The sequence below is a fragment of the Equus asinus genome, chromosome 7 (assembly GCF_041296235.1).
Source record: "Equus asinus isolate D_3611 breed Donkey chromosome 7, EquAss-T2T_v2, whole genome shotgun sequence".
Taxonomy (NCBI): Eukaryota; Metazoa; Chordata; class Mammalia; order Perissodactyla; family Equidae; genus Equus; species Equus asinus.
This window is the reverse complement of record NC_091796.1, coordinates 107,283,233-107,307,675: the sequence shown is the minus strand read 5'-3', so window position 1 is coordinate 107,307,675 and position 24,443 is coordinate 107,283,233. Positions and strand designations below refer to the sequence as shown.

Here is a 24,443-nt window from a genome sequence, read left to right as displayed (position 1 = left end):
GAGGCCTATGAGAGGGGGGCTTTGCCTCCTCCACCTGCTCAATGCCCAGCACCCCGTGTCCACTGGGGCACAGAAATACTGCTGACAAACATGCGGTTGTTGACGGCGAGCTTTGACTTTATGCTATCTTAATTTAAATAATTCAAAAAACCTTTTTTCCAGAAACACACAGACCATTTTACATTTATAACAGTAACTGGAGGGACGAGGTGCGTGCCCCAGCTAGGGTGCCCGGTCTACTTTAAAGGACGGGTGTGCTCATCTGTTAGAGGAAGCTGGGGACCTAAAGGGTTTTTACTTTCAAAAAGAATTTGCATTTTTGAAAGAAAGCTCATGAAGTCTGGGTAGTCTAGTCCCCAGTGAAGCTATGGAGTGACAGGGCCGCCTCTGAAGCTGCGGCCACACAGGGGAGAGCCCCGGGGACCTGCTGCGTTCACTTCTCCTTCTGGAAGCCTATTTTTAAACATTTACATTTCAGCACCTTTGCTGGCTGTTAATAACCATGAAGGAACAAACATGGTAGGTTTGGGTTACTTATTTGGGGTAAAAGCACAGTGTTATTCTTCCTCTTCTTTCCAAGAAACCTCGATATTAGGTAACATTTAAAAAGTGAAAATGACTTCTCTAAAGAATACTTTTCTGCTCTGATGTCACTTTATTTTTAAATATATATGGCTAGAGGCATATTTAAGTAGTTCACAAAGCCTATTCTCTGGGGACAATACTATTGACTTTAGTAAACATCCAAATCCATGACATAATTCTCATGAGTGTCTGTTAATTGTGCTCACGTACTCTACCTACTAAAACTGTAAGCTAAGCTAATGTGGATACCAATGAGTAAAACAGGGAAGTTAATGAAAACGGAAATAATCAATGACAGTTCTGAGAGATGCCATTTTGTGACCTGATGGAGCCAGGAGTAAACCATGAGTTGCAGGATGGCCCAGGACAAGCCACTCATCACGCGTGGGCCTCATGCCCCTGAGGCAAAAAAAGGGATGACGCTGCGCTGCCTCCTCTCCAAGACTGTGACGTGCGCGGGACGGTGGCAGGAAGGCACACGGTGATCTCAAGAACGGAACTGCGGAGTCTGAAATGAGGGCCACTGTCCTGGCAGCAAGGCCCCTGACTACAACCCAGTAACACAGTCGGCACACGGTGCAGGGGCAGGAGGGAGCACACGTGCACACGGGAGCACATGCACACACACACGCACACACAGACAAGGCTCAACCAAATTACTTAACGGAGCTCCACGCACAGCAAGGGAAAATACGCTCTTTTTAGACTTTTCAAAATTTGTATAAATGATATGGTTTCAAAGCAGAATGCCAATCTAAATCAAGTTTTCTCTGTAAAGTGCAGCAAACAGGATTTCATTCTTGGCGAGCAATCTTTACTCAGCCACTGTAGTGTTTCTATAAAAATAAATCTTAAATGCAGGTGTTGGATTTTATTAGAAAAAAGAACTCAGGAGCTGAGATAAATGGCAGAGATTTCACACTACATACATAAATCCTAATCAAAAGATGTGCTTTCAGAGAGCACCAATTTATTAGTCTCATGCACTGTGCACTTTAGGGCTTAAACCACCATCTCTCTGTCACTTCTTACCATTTGGGCCACAGGGACCTGGGGACCAATCATTGTCCAATGAGACAATGCAGGTGGTGCTCATGGGCTGAGCTAAGGGGCCACATGGACGGAGCGCTGCTGGTCCTTCCGTTTCAGCCCCGCGCTGCTCCACTTCCGTCCCGCAGACCCACTGACTGAGAGAGTGACCAGTTCATAGAGTTCCTGCTAACAACAGGAACGTGGGAATTAAACTAACAGCTAGGCTGTATTTTTAATTAGGGAAAACAGGTTGTTTAAAAAGTAAAATATTAAGAAACTACCCTTCCTGGGCCAGCAAAAGCAAACACTCCTAAATTCCACTCCCTTTAACCAACTGATTGCATCCCTGTCCACCTTGTCCAGGGCCATCAGGAACTCTGCGCTCCAATTTTAGGGTCTACTGGAGAATCAGACAAGGAAGAAGACAAAACAGATCAACACGTTTGTCATCACCAAGGTGGACCAATGCAGGGGCTGAGGGAGCACCGAGGATGGCAGGGGTGGGAGAAGACTTCCCAGAGGAGAAGGTGTTTACACTAACATCTCAGGCATCTGAGGAGGAGCCAGAGTCAGGAAAGGCAGGCAGGGGGAGAGAAGGTCCCTTACCCTCTGGAGGACATGGCAAAACTGGAAAGGTATAACAGTGCTCAGTCATATAAGGCTTTCTGGGCCACAGTACAGTGTTTAAGATAAATTCTTTTCCAGGCAATTGGGAGGGTTCCAGGGTGAGGAATGAAAAATAAGAGGTGCATGTCTGACCCAGGCTCTGGGTGAAGAGGTGGAGAAGAGTCTGGAAGAAGTGGAGAGAAAGTGCCTCTTGGCCGAATGTGTCTCATGTACAGCCAACATCCCCAGGCATCCTGTCCACAGAGGTTTTCAATCAATGTTTTCAGAAACACTGACAGTCCAGAATTTCTCTTGTCACCAGCCAAATGTTGCCAACTCCACAGTGATATCAAAGGTAAAACTAAATCTCACCTTTCATAAAATCATCCAGTTGGATGCAGTTCTACGCAAACCACTTTACTGAAATGGTAAGCACCCTGAGGAGTTCTCAGTACCTCTCAGTCTCTTGTTCCTGCACTTAAGGAAATCAGGAGTTGAGCATCCAGTCTGATCGGAGGCCCTTTCTTTAAACACAGCCTATTTTCCTCCATGCTCTTCTTTCTGTGGAGGAGAGGACTGGCGGGTCAGCACCCTCCTACTTATCACCAGTCAAGGGGAGCCTGACAGTGGTGGGTGGCTGCTCCCTCTCCACCTCTCTGGGCTCCCGGACTTGGCTCCTTGCTTTCTTTCTGACTTAGGTCTTGTTGATTTATTCAATCACAAAAGCTTTAAGACATAAATCAGAAACAGCGGAATGACTAAACTTTACTAAAAAGTAAATTAAAGTGAATTCAAACTTTTCATATTGCAAGAGGGGGAAATGGAGAAGACGAATGCATATAAAATCTCTGAGGTTTCGGCTAAGTGCATCTATGACTTCCTTATGTATATTCTAATTTTTTGTTGTTATAAATGATGTTATAAGTGAACTCACCACTTATTCATTTCTTCTTCTATTGCTGATATTTTTAACAAGTGGTTTTCTAGCATAACACTAACTTCTTTGGCCTTTCATGGCACCTCTCTGAGGCCCAAGTCACACACGGCAGCTACATTTCCAAGAGCTAGAAATGCTCACCACACAGCGCAGGTGAGCGGAGCCACCTGAGTGGAGACAGGTCTCTGTCTGGACATTCTGACCCACACCTCCATGGGCACTCAGCAAATCGCAGGTGATGCCCAGCAGAAGGTTTGTGGGTGTTTTAGCTGACACTACTTTTTTGGTTTGATTCAATACTAACGACTTGTATCTTTTCTAATGTAATCTAATGTTTTATTGTGCTTTTCCTTGTCCCTGGACAACCACAAAGTTTAATACAAATGAAACAAATTTAATAAATCCGTATGCAATTCAAGGCACTATGACTAATCTCTGATGTTAAAATGGGAGGACAGGCATTCCCAAAGATGCTGTGACTCTGAGCTATGAGACATATTTTCTCTTCCAGATAATTTAGGGAAACACACCCTAAGTGTAAGCACTGAAAAACCATTTTGGCAACGTGTTAGTGATTCTTTCACGGGTGTGTGTGATACACTATGAGTAAGCTAATGTGTAGATAGTACTTACAAAAATAAGACGCTAACAAGTGCCTAATGGAGACCTGTGCTGATAACAGAAACGAGGAGCAGCATTTTAATGAGGCCTATTTATACAATCACCTTTTACAGAGCAGCAAAGTCTATGAGTTTGTTTTGGAGGCATCTTTGGATCACTATGGTGAAAAAAGTGGGGTGAGTATGTGTGTCACACAAAAATTCACAACAAAATAGTTTGGCTTCATTTCACTTTAGGAAGTGAAACTTTACACATGAACATATGAACAATATGAAATAATAAAAACAGCTAATTTTTAAAAACCCAGACCGTAAGTCTTATTTCACCACCAGTGACTCAAAGGCACAGAAAGCGGTGATGGAGCTGGCTCTCGAGGGCAAAGGTGGGGAGGGCCCCCAGGCCGGGCCCACGCTACCCAGGCTGCCTTTCCCGAGTCCACTTAAGCAAGAGAAACAAGTTGCCTCTGTCCGAGAAAGGTCAGGGTTTCCGCTCAAGCATCTCATTGAGAAAGTCCTGAAGGAGAACACAGATGTGTCCCTCTGCCCTTTGGTCCAGCCATAGTCTTAAGATTCTTACCTGTAAATGAAGTATTTTGGATTCATTATTTCGAAGCATTTCCTTTTGTCTCTCAATTTCAATTTCAAAGCTACATATCTGATTGTGCAAACTTTGTATGCTCTTGTTTTTTTCTACACTTTCATTCTGCAGCAAGGAAACCTGAAAAAGAAATTCTTCAATTGAGCAATTTTGCAAAAAGGAGGTTTTAGTATTAATTAATAATAATTAAGATAGCAATTAAATTTTCACAACATAAGCCTTCTATTAGCTCACTGGAAGGAGTTTACCCAGGAAATGGAAGCCCTGGTAATTTAGCAGGGAATCCTACAAACTGCATCTCTCTCATCTCTCCTAGTAATTCAATGAGGCAAAGTGCAACAGCTGACTGAACTTCAGAATGAATGCGAACCTTTTTAAGTTTCTGCTGAAAACTAATAAATCTTTTACCAGAGTGGCTTTTGAACTTTGACCAGGAAGCATAGCAGGATACACATACTTACATTTCATCCCATTTGTACCTACATTTGTGTGTGGTCTGTGTACATAAAATAGGTATCACAAAACCATAGTACAACACAAAGGTATTACAATACACCCTGATATTTTCTATTTTATTTTGTTTTACTTTAAAAAATGGTAGTCGCAACCCACTAAATTATTTCACATCCACCAATGGGCCATCTCTCACACTTTGAAAATCTCTTCCAACACAATTAGAAAGCATGGGGAGAATAAAAAATTACACATGTGCTTCACTTAATCCTCACGCCAACCTATAACCCTCAAACAGAGAGATGGCGCTGCAGAGTGGGTGTGCCAGGCCTGCCACCTGAGGAGACCTTCCACAAAGCTTGTGTTCAACCCCTCCTCAGTCCAAGGAAGGGCCTGCTGGGGGAGCAGTTCCAAGCCCACCTTTGACCTTTTAAAAATATTTTTCCGAAAAACAGTTAGCTCCCAAGAACCAATTTACACTGGTCTTAAAAGCCCCTGGGGTGAGGAGTTCAAGGGCAACTCCTACAGGCCTTCCTTCTCACGAGATTCCACAAGGGGCATTTTGGCCCTCGGAAAGGCTCCCTCCACCAATGATGTCCCTGTCTATGCATGGCTGCAGCTGCCACCCTCAAGATGGAGAGCTCCACGATGGACTGGATGTGCCTCTCTAATAACACTAACACCTGAGGACCATGATGATGGTCACTGAGGTGAGGTGATGGTTACTGCGGTGACGGCCCAAAGGCATCTCAGGACAAAACCAGGTGTGACAAAGAACTGATTCTTGATGATGTCCCTTTAAAGAAGAACCAGCTTAAAGATAGGCATCCTTTCTATATTCAGTCTGTTCAGGCAAGCAGTGCCTTTGGATACAATCACAGTCTGTTTCATTTTAGAACATGCATTTACTAAGGAATACAAAACTTGCAATGTCTCCCGGGCAAAATGATACTTTACTTTCCTGGGATTTTACTCAGTATAAACGGACTTTTCTTCCTAAAATATGATGTCTTAAATGCCCATGGGCTCCTGCAAGTGATCAACTGGCACCAATCCAGGTCAAGACACATGCAGCATCACAGCAGTGTTCCTGACTTTTCTAAAGTTACAATTCACTCATTCCCATCTGTCAAAGTTGGGCATAATTCCCAGACTCTATTCTCATGCCCAAAAAAGAGAGACCATGTAAGCATCCCAACTCTTTTGATAAAAATTCCAGTAATATCTCCAAAATCTAGCATTTTTTTCCTGCAACCTACTAAGCTATTTGAGGGTGAGCAGCAGTATCTCACATTGATGAATACACATCATGCCATAGCAAACTCTTAATTTCTTTATTTAGGGACTTCCCTTATTTAAACTTACTTTTATTTATTTATACACTTTAACCAGAGAACTCAACGCCGAGCACCTGTAGGTGCCTGCTTTCACTCGTCTATTAGGCAGGCGTCACGTGCACGGGAAGTCCACTTGGCAGGCGTGTTTCCAGAAGCACGGAGTAACACCCACATAGCAGATGCAGACAGGGTCTCCTCGTCCTTCCCCAAGGCGCTCCTCACTGAGCACATCCTGCACCCCAGCCTGTTTTGGTGGGAGCTCTAAATCTCCCTTTGATTTAAGCTTTCCTAAAATACGATGGGTGCTTTTAAGTTCAGATTTTACCAAACAGTTTTCTTTAGTATGACCATTGGAGAATGTGATGATCAGTCTTTCTGAACCAGTTCAAATATTCTATTTTCTATTACAGATGAACAAAATAACCTACGAGATTCCAAGTGAATAATTCTATAATGAGAAATACATTCCCATTTTAAGAAAATACAAATATTTCCATTCTTTGTCCAGTCTTTGCTTTTGGGCCCAGTGGGGAGACAGACAGGCACCTTCTAATGAACACAAACAAGAATGCACAGAGCTGAGGCCTGGCAGACCTGCATGGCTCCGTGGGGGGCGTTGAGGGAGGGTCATTCTCATGGACAGAATCAGGGAGAGACTAATCCTTCAGCAACACCCAGGAGAGCAAATATTTCAAATCTGTCAATGGCAATGCATGGCAACACAGCCCATCCTTGCAGGAGTTCAGTATGGCTGGGCTGGTGATAGTTTACACACACATGAGGAATTCACAGAGTGAGAAGCTGCTGTGGACCATGTGCAGGCAGGCCACTCTGGTATGTCCCAGTGTGTCCAATGATGTAACCCATTCACTTTGAGTGAAGAAAGCATGACCAAGTGGGAGGGTAGGAGAAGAGCATAACTGACGGGATAAACCTCCACACGCGTCCCACAATCTCATCCCTGGGAGCCAACTTAGTGACAGCACCTTCCATAACCGTCCTACTGGACAACCACACACTTGAGACCCGCTAAACTGTTACATAACTAGTACAGCTGAAACAAAACCAATTCATTTTAAATGAAACGAAGAACCTTTTAAATAAATGAGAAACACAGGATCTATGAGAGACAAAAAGCCCTGAGATCCATGCCAATAATTTTTAAAGAGGCAGAAACAGAATAAATTCTTCAAAAAGATGGTTGGAAAAAAAGATTAATAGGTAAACCTTCACTGAACTCAGAGCAAATACTATGTGTTCATGGAAAAATCATGAATGATTTATCTAATACAAATTTCGTTTTACCGTGAAACAGAAGCCGCCTTCTGTTCCACTTGTGTATGTACATACAACATACCAATCCTAACATTGCTTATCTCCAGCTTAAGCATTTATATTAAAAAACTATTTTATGTCAGATTTAATAGAAATGTTTTGATTTAAACCTTCAGATTCTTTCAAGTACATCTACATTTTAAATTGCTTGGATTTCACACTTAAGATAGTCAAATCTTTAGAAAACAAACATCATTCCACCGGCTGCTCTAATCCATCTTAGTACACCCCCACTGTAAGTTCTCAATAAATATTTGTTGAACATCAAATTAAGTTTTGATTTTTGTAAATAAGCCACAATGAAAGATCCTGTAACAACAACTTCTCTATCAATTCTTAGAGGTTTTCATCCTTTCCTCACAAAAAGAAGGCCTTGCTGAGTTGAACACCACACAACCAACTCTCCCAGGAAGAAGTATTATATCAGGAAGGTGCTTGCTAAGGAGTCACAGCCCCATCACTGAGGCCTCTTGAGGAGAAGCCTAGGAAGAGAACGCGCGTGTCTGGGAAGTGGACTTGCTCCATCCACCACACTTCCATAAAGTGTCAGCCGAGAAAATCAACAGTAATGCTAGTGATAAAGGAATGACTTTTCCCTACTTGTCTATTAGAAAAGACAAAGAACGATAAAGCGTCTCACACTTGTAACCTTCTAGATCAGGGGCTGGCAAACTTTTTCTGTAAAGAGCCAGAGAATAAATATTTTGGGCTCTGTGGTCTCCTCAACTCTGCTGTTGTAATGCAAAAGCAGCTGCGGACAAATTGGAATTGAATGAGTGTGGCTGTGTTCCAATAAAACTTGATTTATAAAAACAAAGGGTTGGGGAAATAAAACCAAAGCCAGAAAAAACAGGGTTGGGGCAGAGAAGGGGAGGTCTGGAAATCTGACAATCCTTGTTCTAGCTCAATGCTAACATAACCACAATGTGATTAAAAAAAAAGTACTGCACACTTGCCTGGCAATTCAAAAAGAAAGAACAAAAAAATAAAAACAAACACCTTCATTTATAAAGCTCAAGATCATGTGAAGAGAACTTAGTTTTCTGACACTATCTTGATATGCTGTTTCTTTGATCCAAAAACTATAATAAGTATAAAAAAAGGTTTTGTTCTTTAAATAATTTGAAATCATTAAAACCAACAAAAGCAGGAAACGGTGTGGCGTACCTTTTTCTCTAGGGAATTGCTCCACTCTTTCAGTAAGTTGACATGCTGCACCGCGGAGCTGGCCTCGTGGGCCTTAATCTGCTGGTTTGTCCCCTGTGAGAACAAAGATGCAATGCATTAAGCCAACTTCACTCCACTAGAGAGGAAAGACTAACAGATGATCTAAAACCAGCACTAAACACGAAGAGGGGAGACTTGCTCATGTGAAGCTAAGAGGGAATCTCCACACCTTAGAAGGGTCATGCTCAGGGGCCCCTACCCTACTGTGTGCAGGTGAGGAGGCTGGCGAGGACAGAGCAGCTCAAAGACAGGACACTGAAGTTCTACAAGAAAAATCTCAAGTTCATGCTCTTCATTCCTCAAGCTTCTCATCAAGTGCCTTCTTATCTGTGTTTCATACTTGTAACAGTTAGAAATTAAGTTTTAGACATATTTTTGTTCCTTTATAATTTTTTTCATTAAAAATATAAATGGAAAATGTTTAGACATCTGCAGATACAGCTAGATACTGTTACAATAATCTAGTTACCATGTAATCAAAGTAGGATTCTAAATAATTTACTTAAATATTGACTTAGTGAAATACACTGTATCAGAAAATGTATTGTTCCTCACTATTCTAAGTATACTTAGAAAGTTACATACAAAACATAAACAATCTACAGAGTACATAAGATGTAGACCATTTCAGAGTTGGTAATAAGCACATGAAATAGTACTTCATATATTTAAGGAAATAATTGGTATGAAAGCAGAATTTGTTTTGATATTGGAAAATTAAGAAGCCACAGAAAGCATTTTAATGATCTCCAAAACATATACTCTGTACATAGAATATTCATATATATATGTTGATATAAGTGGTGCTATATAAAAACATATATATACACATACACAGAATGAATGGTACTACATACGACATAACGGTGGTGAGGGCTCAGGCTCATTAGAGACCAAAGCCAAGGGAATGCTATCAGTCATTCTCACTCTTAGGCTTTCTATTTTCTAAGAAAATACTAAGATGACAGTATCTCTGTACTGATTTCATAAAAATGTATTGATAATACATAAAATTAAATATAAAATACTTTAATTGTAATACATACTGCCCTTTGACAGTTTTAAGATCAAGATATATATTTAAATGAAAACTCAGTTCAAAATCACTAGCAATCTCAGACGTGTTAAAAAAAATAACAATAAGCTAGAAATAGGTTTCTCACAGCATAGGTGTGGCAGTGACAGAGACGCCTTCTCCACACTGTTCTTCTAGGAGGTGTGGCATGTAGATAAAATGTATTCATGGACACACGTGTGTGATCCTCACGACTGTGTACAATGTGCACGCTGCTAAAACCACATTCAGTTTGATACTTACTTATATTCAAGTAACAATTTCCATAACAGTCTATCTAGAAACCCCACCATATGTCAGTCCTATTTGTCCCATTTACTAGCTGGTTTTAGATGTTGTAGGTCTCTTAATGTACTGACTCCCTTCTCAGCATAAGTGTCTATCTGATGTCTCGAAACACCACTGGAATGGAAAGCGAGCACCCACATCTGCTACATGCGGCTTTTGTCACCCATGCAACAGGGTGATTCGGTTCCATGACAAAGACTAAAAGTCCAGAACTTGCATGTTAAAATGTTAATATAATAACTTTTTCTCATGGCAGAATGTCAGTGACTGGGAAGGACAAATGTCGGATACTGACCTGAAAAATGCAGCCATAGCGCTTAAAACTACAGGTGCTGGGGGCATTGACACACTCTGACAAGTGTGCACTCAACTGCAACGGGAAAGAGACGTGAGTTGTGGCACAAACGTTTGCATGAAAATGTTCAAACATATTAAGGGCACAGATAGCATCTGGGTTGTACTATTACGAATGGTGTTTATCAGCTACAGGTGTGTATATATCATCTGCTTCCTAGACTTATATGCAGTAAATATACGGTATCATCACGTGTATACACATATATACACCAATATACAGAAATACATTTACTATAACATTTCTTAAATTTGCAGCTTCTTTAGAACAAATTGTTCAAAATGTGACATGCCATCTGCAGTGCCAGAATTTAAAAAAGAAAGGAAAAAAAACATAAACTGAAATGCACATTTAAAGACTATAAACAAAAATTGCATGAAACACAAAAAATAGAAAGCATTCAGGATGCAACTGGGTCACACACCTAATATACAGTGCACAAAAATAAATATATTTTCAAAGCAAGCTTACACGATGTACCATTACTCTCAATACTTAAGATAACTGGAGATGAGTTTTTCCTTCTGAAAGACTTTTTTCCCCTCTGTATGGCCATAAATTCATGTAGCTTCTTAAAGACCTCTAAGGTCATTCTAACAACATGAAGCTTAACATTGTCATCTCTAATTGTCAAAAGAAAATTAAGAGGGATTGGGAAAGGATAACTCATCTTGCAAGGAAAAACCCCTTTGTTCAGCTTAAATGCTAGCATATCATCAAATAAAAACCACTTATGATGCCGCCTCAAGAGAAAAGGGAATTGAAATGTCTACATTTTAAAAACAGTGTTATGCATTAGGCTAATATAATTTAAGGATACTCTCTTCTTTAGTGAAGAAGTTCTCATCAGGAAACTCCAGGGATAGATCTTATATACAGAAGACAATCAGACCCTGAATTAGGAAAGTGGGTGTGTGAGCACAGTGCACAGTGACCCTGGGAACAGGTTTTCCATGTGCCAGCCCACATGCACTCCCAGAGGCTCATGGGATGTGTCACTCTGGCAGGTGTAGTTAATTTCCACAATGTCTCCTCTGTCTACCAGGACAGAGTAGTAGGACAGAGGCAAGTGGATCACAGGACTGCTCGCGTCCTGCTGCAACTGCTAAAGAGGAGGGCTGAGGCCATGGGGTTGGCTTGAGAGACCCAGCTGACCACTGCCAAGGCCACCCTTGGTGGAAAGTCTCTGAGCCCGGCAGAGCCATGGTGGTCACAGATCTAGCAGCCTAGCACACTTGATGTTCCTCTGAACCCAGCCAGGAAGCTCTGGCTTACACCTGGAGGAAAGCACCCAATAGGCGTATTACAGGTGACAGGCACAGAAACGCAGCAGGAGACTATGCGCGCAGTAATTTCAACTTAAAAGTTTTAAAATACATTCTTTTAGTTCCATGAATATAGTCGTGGATCTAAACAGCTAATGCTCCTAACATTAAGATCGTGAAAATACTGAGTTTGACATTATTTTCAGTGCACTACTATAAATTTAGGGTCATACTTTTTCCTAAACTGGCTTTATTATCATTACTCTCAGTGCTCTACAGAATTTACAGGAGCTTTGGAACAGAAGCAAAAGCAATCTACAGACTAATAACACCTTTCACCAGAAACCCAAGATAATGCAAGTTTAAAGATTTTTTACGATAAAAACAACGTAGAGGCAAAATGGACGCAGCTTTTGTCCCTAATTCAGATAGCCCTGAGAGAGTAAAAATTTAGGAAAGTGTATAAAACCCTGGAAATTATTTCACCAGTCCAAACTCTTCATACATTCACTTTAACAGAGGGACTTTCTGGTTATGGAAATAATCTACATGCACTTCCCCACCACTCCTGGAGGCACGTTCAGGGCCCAGGGACCACTGTCACCAGCCAAGATCCTCCTGCTTCACCCAGCAGAGTCAACTTCCGGGGAGGACGTACCTCAGGTGAGAGTGGCTCTCGGGGGTCTTCTCAGCACCCTGTGTCCCTGGCCCTAGCCACACACAGGTCCTCTTGCTAAGCGGGGATGTGAGAGACTGACCCTGCCCTCCCCGATATACAGTGGTAAAATTCCAGAATGTTGAAAAAGGCTGAGGTGAGCAGACTCGTCAGATCAGAGCACCCAGGACAAAGGGCACCAGCTGGGAGACTGGGGGCACGTGCACCACTGAGCCCACAGGTGCCCAGACAGCTCCCCGAACAGCAACCAAAGGGTCTCTAGGTGAGGATCGGATGCAAAAACATTAAGAATCCTGGGAAGTTTTCCATCTGGATATATCCTGATCACATGAAGTTAATGCAAAATATACTTGCCTTAAAGAAAGTGTACCTGAGGACAGTTTAATACGCACGGCCTCTGGGAGGTTGCACAGGTGGCTTCCGGTAGCCCCTGAAATGTGGGAGCTGCCCCTGTGCCCACCTGCTCCCCAGCGCCATCTCCACACAGCATGCATGGCCAAAACAGCTCTTGAGTATCTCTAACTTAACTTATTTTCTTGAGATAACCTTACAGTAATTCCTGTTTTACAGATTTAAAAATAGGATTTTTTTAGAACCTTTTCAAAAAGTGTCACCTTTGCTTGCATTGTAAAATAATCCCATTTTTCTCAATTCCTAATAATATTTTGTTCTGAATTTACCACTTTGTAGCATTTAATTGCTTGCTTCTGAAATTTCCGACTCCAAAAAATAGTATGGGGTTTTTCATTGTTTTTCTACTACACATATCACTACTGTGAACTGTGAAAACCTTTGACTTCAGCTATCAAGGGCAGAGTGGAGTCTCTTGGCACACTAGTCCTAGGACTGCACAAACGCCTGAAAAGGCCCTTACCTCGCTCCTCAGAAGGGTCTGCACACTGCACTTATGAGGGCAGGACACCACCACACAGGGACACTCAGTGTCTTCGTGTTTCTGGAGGAGAAAAAGAAAGCGTTGTCAACGTTGAAACATACAACCCGCCTTCCTTCAGATTCCACCAATGTCCCCACTGTCTCTATGTGAACTCAAAGGACACTCACATTACATTTGGATGAGACCTTACATTCAAATAGTTTGAGTGCCTCAAAATAAGGCATCTCAAAAGAGCTACTCAAATCTGACAAGTCAGGGCAACTTGTGGGAGCATGGTTGCCAGAGGTGGCGTGAACACAGTAGCTTCCCTGACACGCGTGCTCAGGTAGGCTTGGCCCTAACCAGCGTTCACGCCGCTGGCAGATGACAGGCTGGGACTCAGCCTGGTGTCCAGTCTTTGCTGGCTGGAGAGAAACACAGTTTTCCTTTGGCCTCTTAGTTTGGGGTCTGGAAATGACGTTTCTCAAATACCTGAAAACAGTGTGATCTACTCGGTATTTAAGTTACTGTCCCGAAATCTTATCTAAATTATCTTTAGGACATAGAAAACATTGATAAATTTTGGTATAACCCTTCTCCGGATGCGACAAATTTCAACGTTATAGAGCCTGGATGATGGCGAATGTTCAACCCAATGCCATAGGCACCTAACGGGAACGTGTCCAGTGCACCTGTCCACAAGCAAAGCGAGGGCAATAACTCCCAAAACATCAAACCCAAGGGCCCTGGAGAGCACCATCAGACACATGACAAAGGGCCACTGGAGAGAGATTAACACAGGCAGAACCAGAGAGGTAACTGCATGCTACACAACACAACTTGTGGGAGGAGAGTCTCCTGTAGGAGGCAGCACTAAGCAAGAAGGAAACCTGGCGATGTTTCCTCTGTGGCCCTGGGACTCTTCCAATTCCCCTAATCTGGTTTTTCAGATCCTGTCTGGGACTCCACAGCTACGCTGTTGTTCACTTGAACAACGAGGGGAGCACTCGCTGAGCGCCTCAGTCTGCCTGGGCAGGTGTGGGCCAAGGACGGTGGCCTACCTCTGAGGAGGCCTGCAGCCAGGCACCAGTCAGCTTTCTTTGGTGTGTTTTTAAGTCTCTTGTCTCTAGGAGTGGGTGCACTGTGGGTCTGCAACAGCTCAGAGATAACACCTACAGCGCACAGCTGCTCTGCTCCTGGGCTTGGTCCTGAGGGCAAGTCCATTCAGAGCTCAGTAGAAGGCATTTGACTGGACTGAACCTGACCAGGAGGCTTCCCACAAGGGGGTACCACATAGGAGCACCAGCTTTCCATTCTACTTGGCTGTGCTCAAATTCCCTATGAGTTCTCGGGTTTCAAGGCTTTCTTTGCCTTTCAGTGGGAAACCTCGGACAAATGGCTTCACCTCCCTGCCTTACTTGTAAACGAGGGAGTGAACAGACCTCCCTTACGGGGGAGCTCTGAGGACTGAGTCAGTCACAGGCCTGGAGAGGAAGCTGGCAAACGCTCCAAAGATGCTACCCCTCCTCCCTGAACCTGCCCTTGATCCACCTTCATTCACCAGGCCAGGCAGGCACAGGGTGCTGGGGTGAGCCCGACAAGGACAGCTAGAAACACACACAAATAGACAATAACCACTGCGGCAAGGGGACAGGGAAGCTCAGGGCGCTGGCAGAGGTGATGGGGGTGCCCAGAGGGGGAGCTCTGCAGAAGAAGCAAGGGCAGGGGACTGTGGGAGGTGGGGCTGGGGGTCGGCAGGGCCAGACCAATCAAGATCTTTATGTATCCTTGCAGATCTGTGCAAAAATATCTGAACAGTAAGTTTCTAGAAGTAGGCTTTATAGGTATCAGAGGGTACAGGTATTTAAATGGGATTTTGATAGATATTACCAAGCTGCTTCCAATAACCCTACACAAACACACTCCCACTATCTTGAGAAAGCATGCTCCTGCACCCTTGTCAATTCTATCAAACTTTTCAATCTTTGACAATGTAAGAGGTGAAAAAGGCAATGAGTGTGATTTGCAATTCTTTTCTTTTTTTTGAGGAAGATTAGCCCTGAGCTAACATCTGCGGCCAATCCTCTTCTTTTTGCTGAGGAAGACTGGTCCTGAGCTAATATCCATGCTCATCTTCCTCTACTTTATACATGGAATGCCTACTACAGCATGGCGTGCCAAGCAGTGCCATGTCTGCACCTGGGATCTGAACTGGCGAACCCCGGGCTGCCGAAGCAGAACGTGCGAACTCAACCACTGCGCCATGGAGTCGGCCCCTGCAATTCTTTAATAATGTATGGTTAAGCATATTTTTGATATTTACTAATCATTTATATTTCCTGTGAATTGCCTTTTCATGGCTTTTGTCCACCATAGTGAGTTGAATAGTGACCCCACCTCCCCCTCCAAAGTTCACGTCTACCTGGAACCTCAGAATGTGACGTTATTTGGAAATAGGGTCTTTGTAGATATAATTAGTTAAGAAGAGGCCACACTGCTTTAGGGTGGACCCTGAATCTATTGACTGGTGTCCTTATCAGAGAAGAGGACACACAGCAGGAAGACTCCATGCGAACGTGGCGGCAGACTGGAGTGATGCAGCTGTAAGACAAGGAACGCAAGGATCGCAGCCACCAAAAGCTAGGAAGCGGGAAGGAAGGAGTCTTGTCTAGAGCCGTCAGAGGGAGCACAGCCCTGACAATACCTTGGTTTTGGATTTCTAGCCTCCAGAACTGTGAGGGAATGAATTTCTGTTGTTTTAAGCTGCCAACTTTGTGGTACTTTGTTACAGCAGCCAAAGGAAAACAACACACCCATTAAAAAAATTTATAATCTATTCGTATGTAAGAACTCTCTGTATATTAATAAAATCAGTCCTGCCTATAAAATTAAATACTAACTTTGATACATACACAGAATGGATGTAACACACACGTGAGTCATAAAGCATAACTACACAGTGAACACCCACTGGGGACAAGAACATAACTAGTAACTTCCATCTACCTGCGTGTTCCTCTCCTATCTCCTCCTCAACTTTCCCCAAGGAGTAACCACTAAACCACAAACCTGAATTTTGTGTTTCTACTTCCTTTATGTAGAAAAAAAGTTTCATTACACAGATATGTGTGCCAGACAAAATACTGTTCCATTTTGATTGCTTTTGAATTTTATTAAAGTCTACCCTATGATTCCTCTGCAACCTGGCTCAATATTATGCTTCTCAGTCTGACCCATGTGTTGCATACAGCTGTGGGTCCTCAACTGTCAGGCTGTATGATAGTACTGTCATATATTTTCCCTGCCACATCACACACAGTCCCCTGTGTCCACCACAACGGGTATGTCCATTCTCCAGCTGATGGATGTTTGGGTTGTTTCCAGATTTCCGCTGCTCTGGTTACGCTTGACCATACTTCCTGGTAAGTATGTGCAAAAGTCTTCTCTCACATCTAGGAAAGGAACTGCTAATTAGTTGAGTACATGAATGTTCAACCTAATAAAATATTGACAAACTGTTTTCCAAAGTGGCTGTACCTATATATACTCCCATTAAAATATATATTTTCCCGGGGCTGGCCCCGTGGCCGAGTGGTTAAGTTCGCGCGCTCCGCTGCAGGCGGCCCAGTGTTTCGTTAGTTCGAATCCTGGGCGCGGACATGGCACTGCTCATCAGACCACGCTGAGGCAGCGTCCCACATGCCACAACTAGAAGAACCCCCAACGAAGAATACACAACTATGTACCGGGGGGCTTTGGGGAGAAAAAGGAAAAAATAAAATCTTTAAAAAAAAAAAAAAAAAATATATATATATATATATTTTCCCATGAGATCTTTATAATTCTGACTTTTCACAAATGAAAAGAACCGTTTAAAGAGACTGATATTCAATAATTATTCTAGACTAAATGTAAAAGAAGCGATTTTTTTCCTGATACTTTAAATTATGCTGACCTATAGATTAAAAAAAAAGAACTTGAAAACAGCTGATATAATGCCAATACCACGATTTACACACAGAACAGAAATTCTCACATGAACTGCAATGGTCCAGAGTTTCAAAGCTTTATCAATCTATATTTCGTCAACATTTGATGTATCTGACATCAAATGGCTCACCTGGGGCTTCAGGTCTGCCTAAGTTAGACAGGTCGCTCTTTCTAAAAATAAACTAAATGCCTGAGGATGAGACTGTGTGTTAGAGTTAAAAGAACAAGACTAGGGAATCGAATCATGCCACTGACGGGACAGGAGGCCAGGGCAAGTCCTGGAACCTTCCTCGGCTGTAAGGAAGTGACTGTGCAACTGTCTTGCTAGTGCTAAGGGTTTCGAGAGTCAGGGGAGGGTGTGCACTAGCTGTGACCTCCAACAGGCATGCCTCTTATAATCATTACAGGCCCTGACAGAAAGTAAAAACGGCTTAAGATACATTTCAGTATCAACATCTTTAAAACAGTTTAAAAACAGTTATCATCACAAGAGTGTAGTAAGATTAATAAAGAATATTAATTTACACAACTCAGGTTCCAAACTTAATCATCATTTTGTATGTCTGCACCTGTTACGTCTCTCTCCCCTGTTTGCAGTCAACAAATGTAAGACCCAGATCAACTCAAATGCTGTCTCCTCACCAAAGCAGGTTAGTTAACTGGCCCTTCCTTATTGGTGCTTTCTTCCTGCACAGTTACATTTCTTTCCGAACTACAACGTATTCAACAGTGTATCCAAGCATCTCCCTCACCAGATCATGAAATGAAGGGAGGAGACTGTCATTTATTCTGTGCGTCCTGAGCAAGTAGCTCAGGGTCTGGTGCCCAACAAGCACTCAATAAATATCTTGTGAATCCATATACTATGTTATTATTTTATTTTTTGCTGAGGAAGATTAGTCCTGAGCTAACATCCGTGCCAATCTTCCTCCACTTTACATGTGGGTTGCTGCCACAGCATGTCTGGCGAGTGGAGTAGGTCTGCACCCAAGATCCAAACCCACAAACCTGGGCTGCTGAAGTAGAGCTTAACCACTATGCCTTTAAAACCAATCTCTTTACAGCCTCATTTGGCGTTCAGAGTCAGTTACTCACGTGATGTTTAATTGACACATTCTACAATTCCTTCTCAAATGAAAATTAATTCCTGGATTCTATTCTTCAAATAAAGGCAACTGATCTTTGTAAAGTGTAACTTTGATAGCAATATACTAACATGCATAAGGTTTGGAGTATTGCTCATTACGTACACGTCTCATTCACTTCAATTTAATTACTGAAGAAATTATTCAATTATGACAAATACTACTGCTACTTTCCAAAGGGGATGGCATAGTTCTTAAAAGTTTTTAATAATTGGAAATGTCTAGAATCATACAGGAAAAAGGTTTCACAATGGAAGAAAGTGACAGGCATAGGAAAGTTATATAAAGTGAGGTAAATATGGGGATTATAAAGTAGAGCTCATCTCATTTCATACAGAAACACAAAAACTTTTTCCTAAACTCTGGTCAATAAAAGTGGATGGATGCTAGAACATCTATCAGGAATTTGACTGTGGCCCTCACACCCTGGCTGCACTTACAGAGTCCGCTCTCTTCTGAGGATCCCATCAGTCATCATCTGGCCAAGTTCAGAGGTCAATTCTCAGCCCCTCCCTGCTCAGCCTCTCAGCAGCATCTGCTCCACCTACCCCACCAGGCCCTCCAGCTCCCCTGCCTCTGGGACACCACTGTCGTGATGCTCCTTTGCTGGATGACCTCCCCTCTTAGTACTGTAAGCATTCATGTGCCCAGGCCTCTGTCCTCTGACTTTGGCACTCCTCTCCACTCGCTCCAGTCCCACAGCAGCAAGGACCCTTGATTAATACATATCTGCAGCCCAGATCACTCCTCAATTCTCCCCCCAAGCCTGTTATCCTCTGCTGAGCCCCGCCTTGTTAGGGCACTATGGCTCATCCAGCTGCTCTAGTTACAAATGCTGGACATCATCCTTTACTCATCCTCCATATCTGAGCCATCAGCTAATCCCACTGGCTCTACTTTCAAAGCCTACCCCAGTATAACTGCTCTTCCCTCCCTTGCCCTGTTCCCCTTGTCCAAGCCAACACCATGCCTCGTCTCCATGTTTTCCCCTTACCCCCAACACTACACCCTCCACGTCCACCTGTCACACCTGCCAACATGGAACTCTGACGTCACTCCTGTGCTCAAGGATGCCCAGTGCCTGCCAACGACCCCCCGCAACTAGCTTGCCTCCAACACCTTCACACCTCGCCTTGGTTCCCTGCACAGGAGCCATGCTGGCCTCTCCCAGTCTGTGAATCCACTGCCAAGTAGTTCTGTCTCAGAGCCTGTGTGCTCCCTGCCGCTCCCTCCGCTCCGAGTGCTCTTCCCACATTGGGCCCCGACCACCTCAGAGAGCCAGCCTGATCCCCCCCACTTCCCCTGAAGCCAGTTCATTTTTCTGCTTAGTACAGATCACTGCCATACATTATATGGTTGCCTGTTCACAATCTCTTCCCACTGGAAGAGTGAGCTTCACCACTGAGCCCTCAGCTCCCAGCACAGTGCCCAGCACATAGTAGGTACTCAGTAAATACTTGTTCAACAAACGGACAAATATTTGAGGGTTACTACACCATTGATTGTTTTTATAGTTTGTCCTCCACCCCCAACCTCTCTCTCTAATTTACAGACAAGTGATCTGATTCTAACATGCGTACAATGTACAACTGTGCCAGATAATCGATGTATGAAAAAAGGTTAAATTCTCATCTCTCCCCCGACAGACAGCTGCACTTCAATACTGCAGGATAAATTACCCTGTTGAGTGACAGTTATGTCACAGAGTTGGAAAAGATGAAACAATCCAATAAGATTTTGAGGCCATTCCCTGGGACAAGTGAAAAATTCTATCTTTTTTGAATAATTAGTCTTCATTTTTTTGGGCACTCACAGTCAATCAAGGCAATGGAAACTCAATTACATAAATCAAAACAGGCAAAACAAATAAAGCTTAACTCTGAAATAAAGTCAGATGAAAATTGATATTTACTGCTATCTTTTCTCTTTATTCCTGTTAGAATAGTCATTTAAAAAGCTATTCTGTGGACAAATTACATCTGGATAGAGGGAAAGTAGGTGAAACAAGAAAATACTGCACCTGCAACGTAATCATTGGAACCTGACTCTTGCAGTGACTGCATGTGGCCTCGCGATATTTACAGGCCTTTTCCACGTGATCACGCAGGTCTTTTCTCAATACTTTCTCTTTGCAGTCAGGACGAACGCACGCAAGTTCTTCAAACTGGCAATCGTTCTTTAAATGCACCTGTAAGACAGAGGATTTGAAGTTTTTCCTCCCAAAGCCCCAGTACATAGTTGTACCTCCTAGTTGTAAGTCATTCCAGTTCTTCTCTGTGGGACGCCGCCTCAGCATGGCTTGAGGAGTGTAGGTCTGCGCCCAGGATCTGAACCGGTGAACCCTAGGCCACCAAAGCAGAGCACGCGAACTTAACCACTCAGCACAGGGCCAGTCAAAGTTCTTAACTGGCAAAAAATTCAATCAGAAATACCAGATTCTGGCCTTTATGCAATTAAATCCTGCAGCAATGTTTCTATCTGCCGTTAGGCCAGTTTTTCACAGAGAAGAGTGACAAATGTATCAAGAGACACTGAATTTCATATTCTATTTAGGGATTACTCAAACCACATTGCTTTTAAAGGATAAAAGTCAACTCTTCCTCCTGGATGGTTATCTGCTAAGGACTTTGTTTTATTCCAATTCAAATATCCTTTCAGGATAAAATATGATACGAATTAAAAAAATTTAAGAAGTTATGTAGAATTTCATGGTAAAAAAAAGAGAAGATTTAATGGGCCTTCCAAAATTAAAATTCAATTCAGACTTCTTTCTGTTCTAAACAGGGTGAGGGTGTTTAAAAAACAGGTGACAATTCATCCAGTGACGTCATAAAAAATAACATTTCATAACTAAATGGCTTTGACTACTTTCATACTTGGATGTATTTTGAAAGATTAATGTAATCATGGTCTCAAGGAGCCACATCATGCTGACCAGTGACTCGTATTTCTTTTTTTTTTTTTTTTGAGGAAGATTAGCCCTGAGCTACCATCTCCTGCCAATCCTCCTCTTTTTGCTGAGGAAGACTGGCCCTGAGCTAACATCCATGCCCATCTTTCTCCACTTTATATGTGGGACGCCTACCACAGCATGGCTTGCCAAGCGGTGCCATGTCCACACCCGGGACCTGAACCAGCGAACCCTAGGCCACCGAAGTGGAACGTGCAAACTTAACTGTTGCGCCACCCGGCCGGCCCCGACTTGTATTTCTTAATGTGAAAACCCACCCTGTCACTTCAGTACTTACCAGCAGATGTCCCAGGGTTAACTGCTCTACACAACCTCTACTTTCATTCCTACAATATATCTGAAGAGCCAGAATCTCTCTCTTGCAGCAATTATCCTTAAACACCTGAAATTGAAAGACAGTTATTTTAGAGGATTAATATTTCTTAATCTCCACATGCCGCTACTTAGGGCAAGGCAAAACCACTTTAAAAAAATCACGAGAGCACCTCTTAAGTGGACCTCAGAAAGCATTAAGGACCATCTTAATTTCTAATTTCTATAAGCAGAATGAAGGAGTTACCCCTACTAAGAGAGACAATTTAAATAAGACAACCTTAACTACCATCTTCTATTAAATAAGCCAAAAGAAAACAAGTTATACTGCGAAATTAAAGATCATTTTGGGACATTCAAACATTTTGGATGAACTATGACATAACGTCAAGGAGGGGGCAGAGCAGGACCAAGCTCACGTTTGGACTCTGGGGAGTCCCAGGAGCCAGCGCTGCGAAGGCGGCCGTGGGTGGCGCACCTCCTATCAAGGACAAGCGTAGAGCATGCTGCAACTCAGTGCCTTCTTTGGCTTTGACGTTTGCTAGAGGAACAGAGGAACTACCGTGAGGACGAGGGCTTACAGATGCTGTGAAGAACATCTATTTTGGCTCCTTCTCTTAAGGTTATGTAACTCATAACTCATTCTTCACCAAAAAGGAGGCATTAGCTTGCTATTAAAAGAAAAACTCTCTTAAATATGTATTGCAAAAACTGAGGTTAATCCAATAGTGAAAAGGTTTCCGTTTGAAAATGAAAACCTTCCTTCCTTTAGTATTATTTTTCCCTTAGCAAACAAGCACACTCGCTGCTTCTAACAACACGTTTTCCAGCGTCTTAGCCCTCAGGCACTTCTAAGAAACTCCCACATATTAACACTCTAGAACAGTGGAAAGAGAGACAGGAACCTTAATGTGCCTTTCTCAGGCAAAGGAACAGAATCAACAGCTGTTAAGAGTTGAAAATAAACTAATTTGGAGTGAAATCTAATCCTTATGAACATGGCTCTTTTTGAAAGGTCCTGGTTTACGACACTAAGGCCACACAGTGGGCATTTCAGTCAGTAAGAAATGCGCTGCTTTCGCGCCACCAAGTTTCTTAAGTCATTTGATGTAACTTTACAGATAAAAAACAGATTCAAACATCAGAATAATTATAAGTATAGAATCTTAGAGCTTAAAAAGATCTCACATTGTTTACCGCAACTATCCCATTTAGTAGACCCAAGGCCCCATGGTGGGTCCCACCATCAGTGACCTGCTGAGGGCAGATCTGTCTCCTGGGGCCCCTCTTTCCCCTGAAGAGCTAGGACGTTAGTCATTCTCATTTATGATTCTTCAGCAAAACTAGTAACTTTTCTTAAGCTATCAATGCCATTGAAAAATAAGGATAACAATTCTGAATAACGAACTGGAGACCCTAAAAAATCACCTTAGTCCATTGTTTCAGCCTTCTCTCGCAATCACATTGGTTAGATATGTGTTAACAAGTTAAGAGGTTAGTTCTCATGTTAAGATAAACAGTAAAGTTAAGTAATTTGTCTTTCTTAAAAACAATGCCTGTTACTGAAGTCTTTAGCAGCAGGTAAACACTAAGGAAGAAAAGGTACATGGATATTTGGCCATTTCCGTCGCTTAAACTGTCCGGGGTAGGTTACATCAGACACCCTTGTTCTGCTAGCCCAGGGTCACCTACTGCCAGCAACCCTCAAGTCACTGCACTCACCGAGCTGCCCTGACGACAAACTCAGTCTACAAAGTGCTTTAGACAGGAGAGCTCCAGAGCACAAATTTCATTGTACAATTTAATGACCTACATTTAAAAACCTTTTAGATTCATTAATCAAAATATTGGAACCATACATTTTTATTAATATTTTAAGTACTTTAAGAATGAGTTGTTTCAAACTAAATGTATGCCTGGCAGGCTTTGGCAGTGTGTGGATGACCACAGAGAAGCCATGAGAGGGAGAGGATCAGAGCCCCAGGAGGGAAGCTGGTGGCCGACCCGGGTGGCCCACTATGCTCTGAGAGCCCGCACTGACACCCATGAGTTCTTACTGGCACACACCATCACGTGGGAGCAGGAAGGGACTGAAATCTCATGTGTCTAATGACTTCAAGATACTGCATGGAGGGCAGACAAAGAGCACATTCAATAGCACCCCTCAGACTAGCACCGTTTTAAGAGGTGAGTACAAGCTGTCTGGGGTAAAGACCCTAGATGACAGCACACATCTCTGCACTTTACTTACACCAACTCCTGGACTCCTCCCACACGTCCTGGGGGTCTTAGGAGGTGATACCGTTACTGTTACAGGTGAGGAGACAGGATCAGAGTGGGTGAAGCACTCCCCGAGGTTACAGAGCTGGGCAGCTGTGGAGCAGATCTGCCCGTCTGTCCAGGTGCTTACACGACACGGTCCTCTGCCTTGACCCTGCTGCACCAGCTGACAAACTCTGAGATACAGTTGGATCTTCAGAGCGCTGGATGCAAACTATGTGGAAAGTACTACCAGCTTAAAACATTTGACAAAATAATTCATTAAAAACCCAAGACTACCTTATCTTTAATGATGCCTTCTTGACACGCAGTACATTTTGGGCTTGAGGAGCTGAGAGGAAACACATAACAAACACGTTAAGGTGGAAGCCCCTTTCTCATTTGAACCCACGAGATGCGGTGGACAGCTCACCTTATGGTCAAACTTGCCTTGTGAGGTTCAGAGCAACAACCAGAGCTTCAGGATGCCATGGCAAATTTAG

At 43.0% G+C, this 24,443-nt stretch overlaps 1 protein-coding gene across 3 annotated transcripts in view; it reads right to left on the bottom strand.

Moving 5' to 3' along the window:
* The window catches only part of TRAF3 (TNF receptor associated factor 3), a 109,565-nt gene that overhangs the window by 7,917 nt on the left and 77,205 nt on the right, over window positions 1-24,443 (bottom strand). For 2 of the 3 annotated variants that reach the window (XM_044774359.2, XM_044774361.2), the window contains 7 exons: window positions 24,241-24,292; window positions 21,647-21,751; window positions 20,419-20,586; window positions 13,264-13,344; window positions 10,389-10,463; window positions 8,671-8,763; window positions 4,358-4,498 (listed from right to left, as the gene is read on the bottom strand). In XM_044774359.2, the coding sequence (XP_044630294.2) occupies window positions 4,358-4,498; window positions 8,671-8,763; window positions 10,389-10,463; window positions 13,264-13,344; window positions 20,419-20,586; window positions 21,647-21,751; window positions 24,241-24,292 (715 nt within the window). The remainder of the gene's footprint in view (window positions 1-4,357; window positions 4,499-8,670; window positions 8,764-10,388; window positions 10,464-13,263; window positions 13,345-20,418; window positions 20,587-21,646; window positions 21,752-24,240; window positions 24,293-24,443) is intronic. The other variant, XM_070514356.1, reaches the window with a different exon arrangement.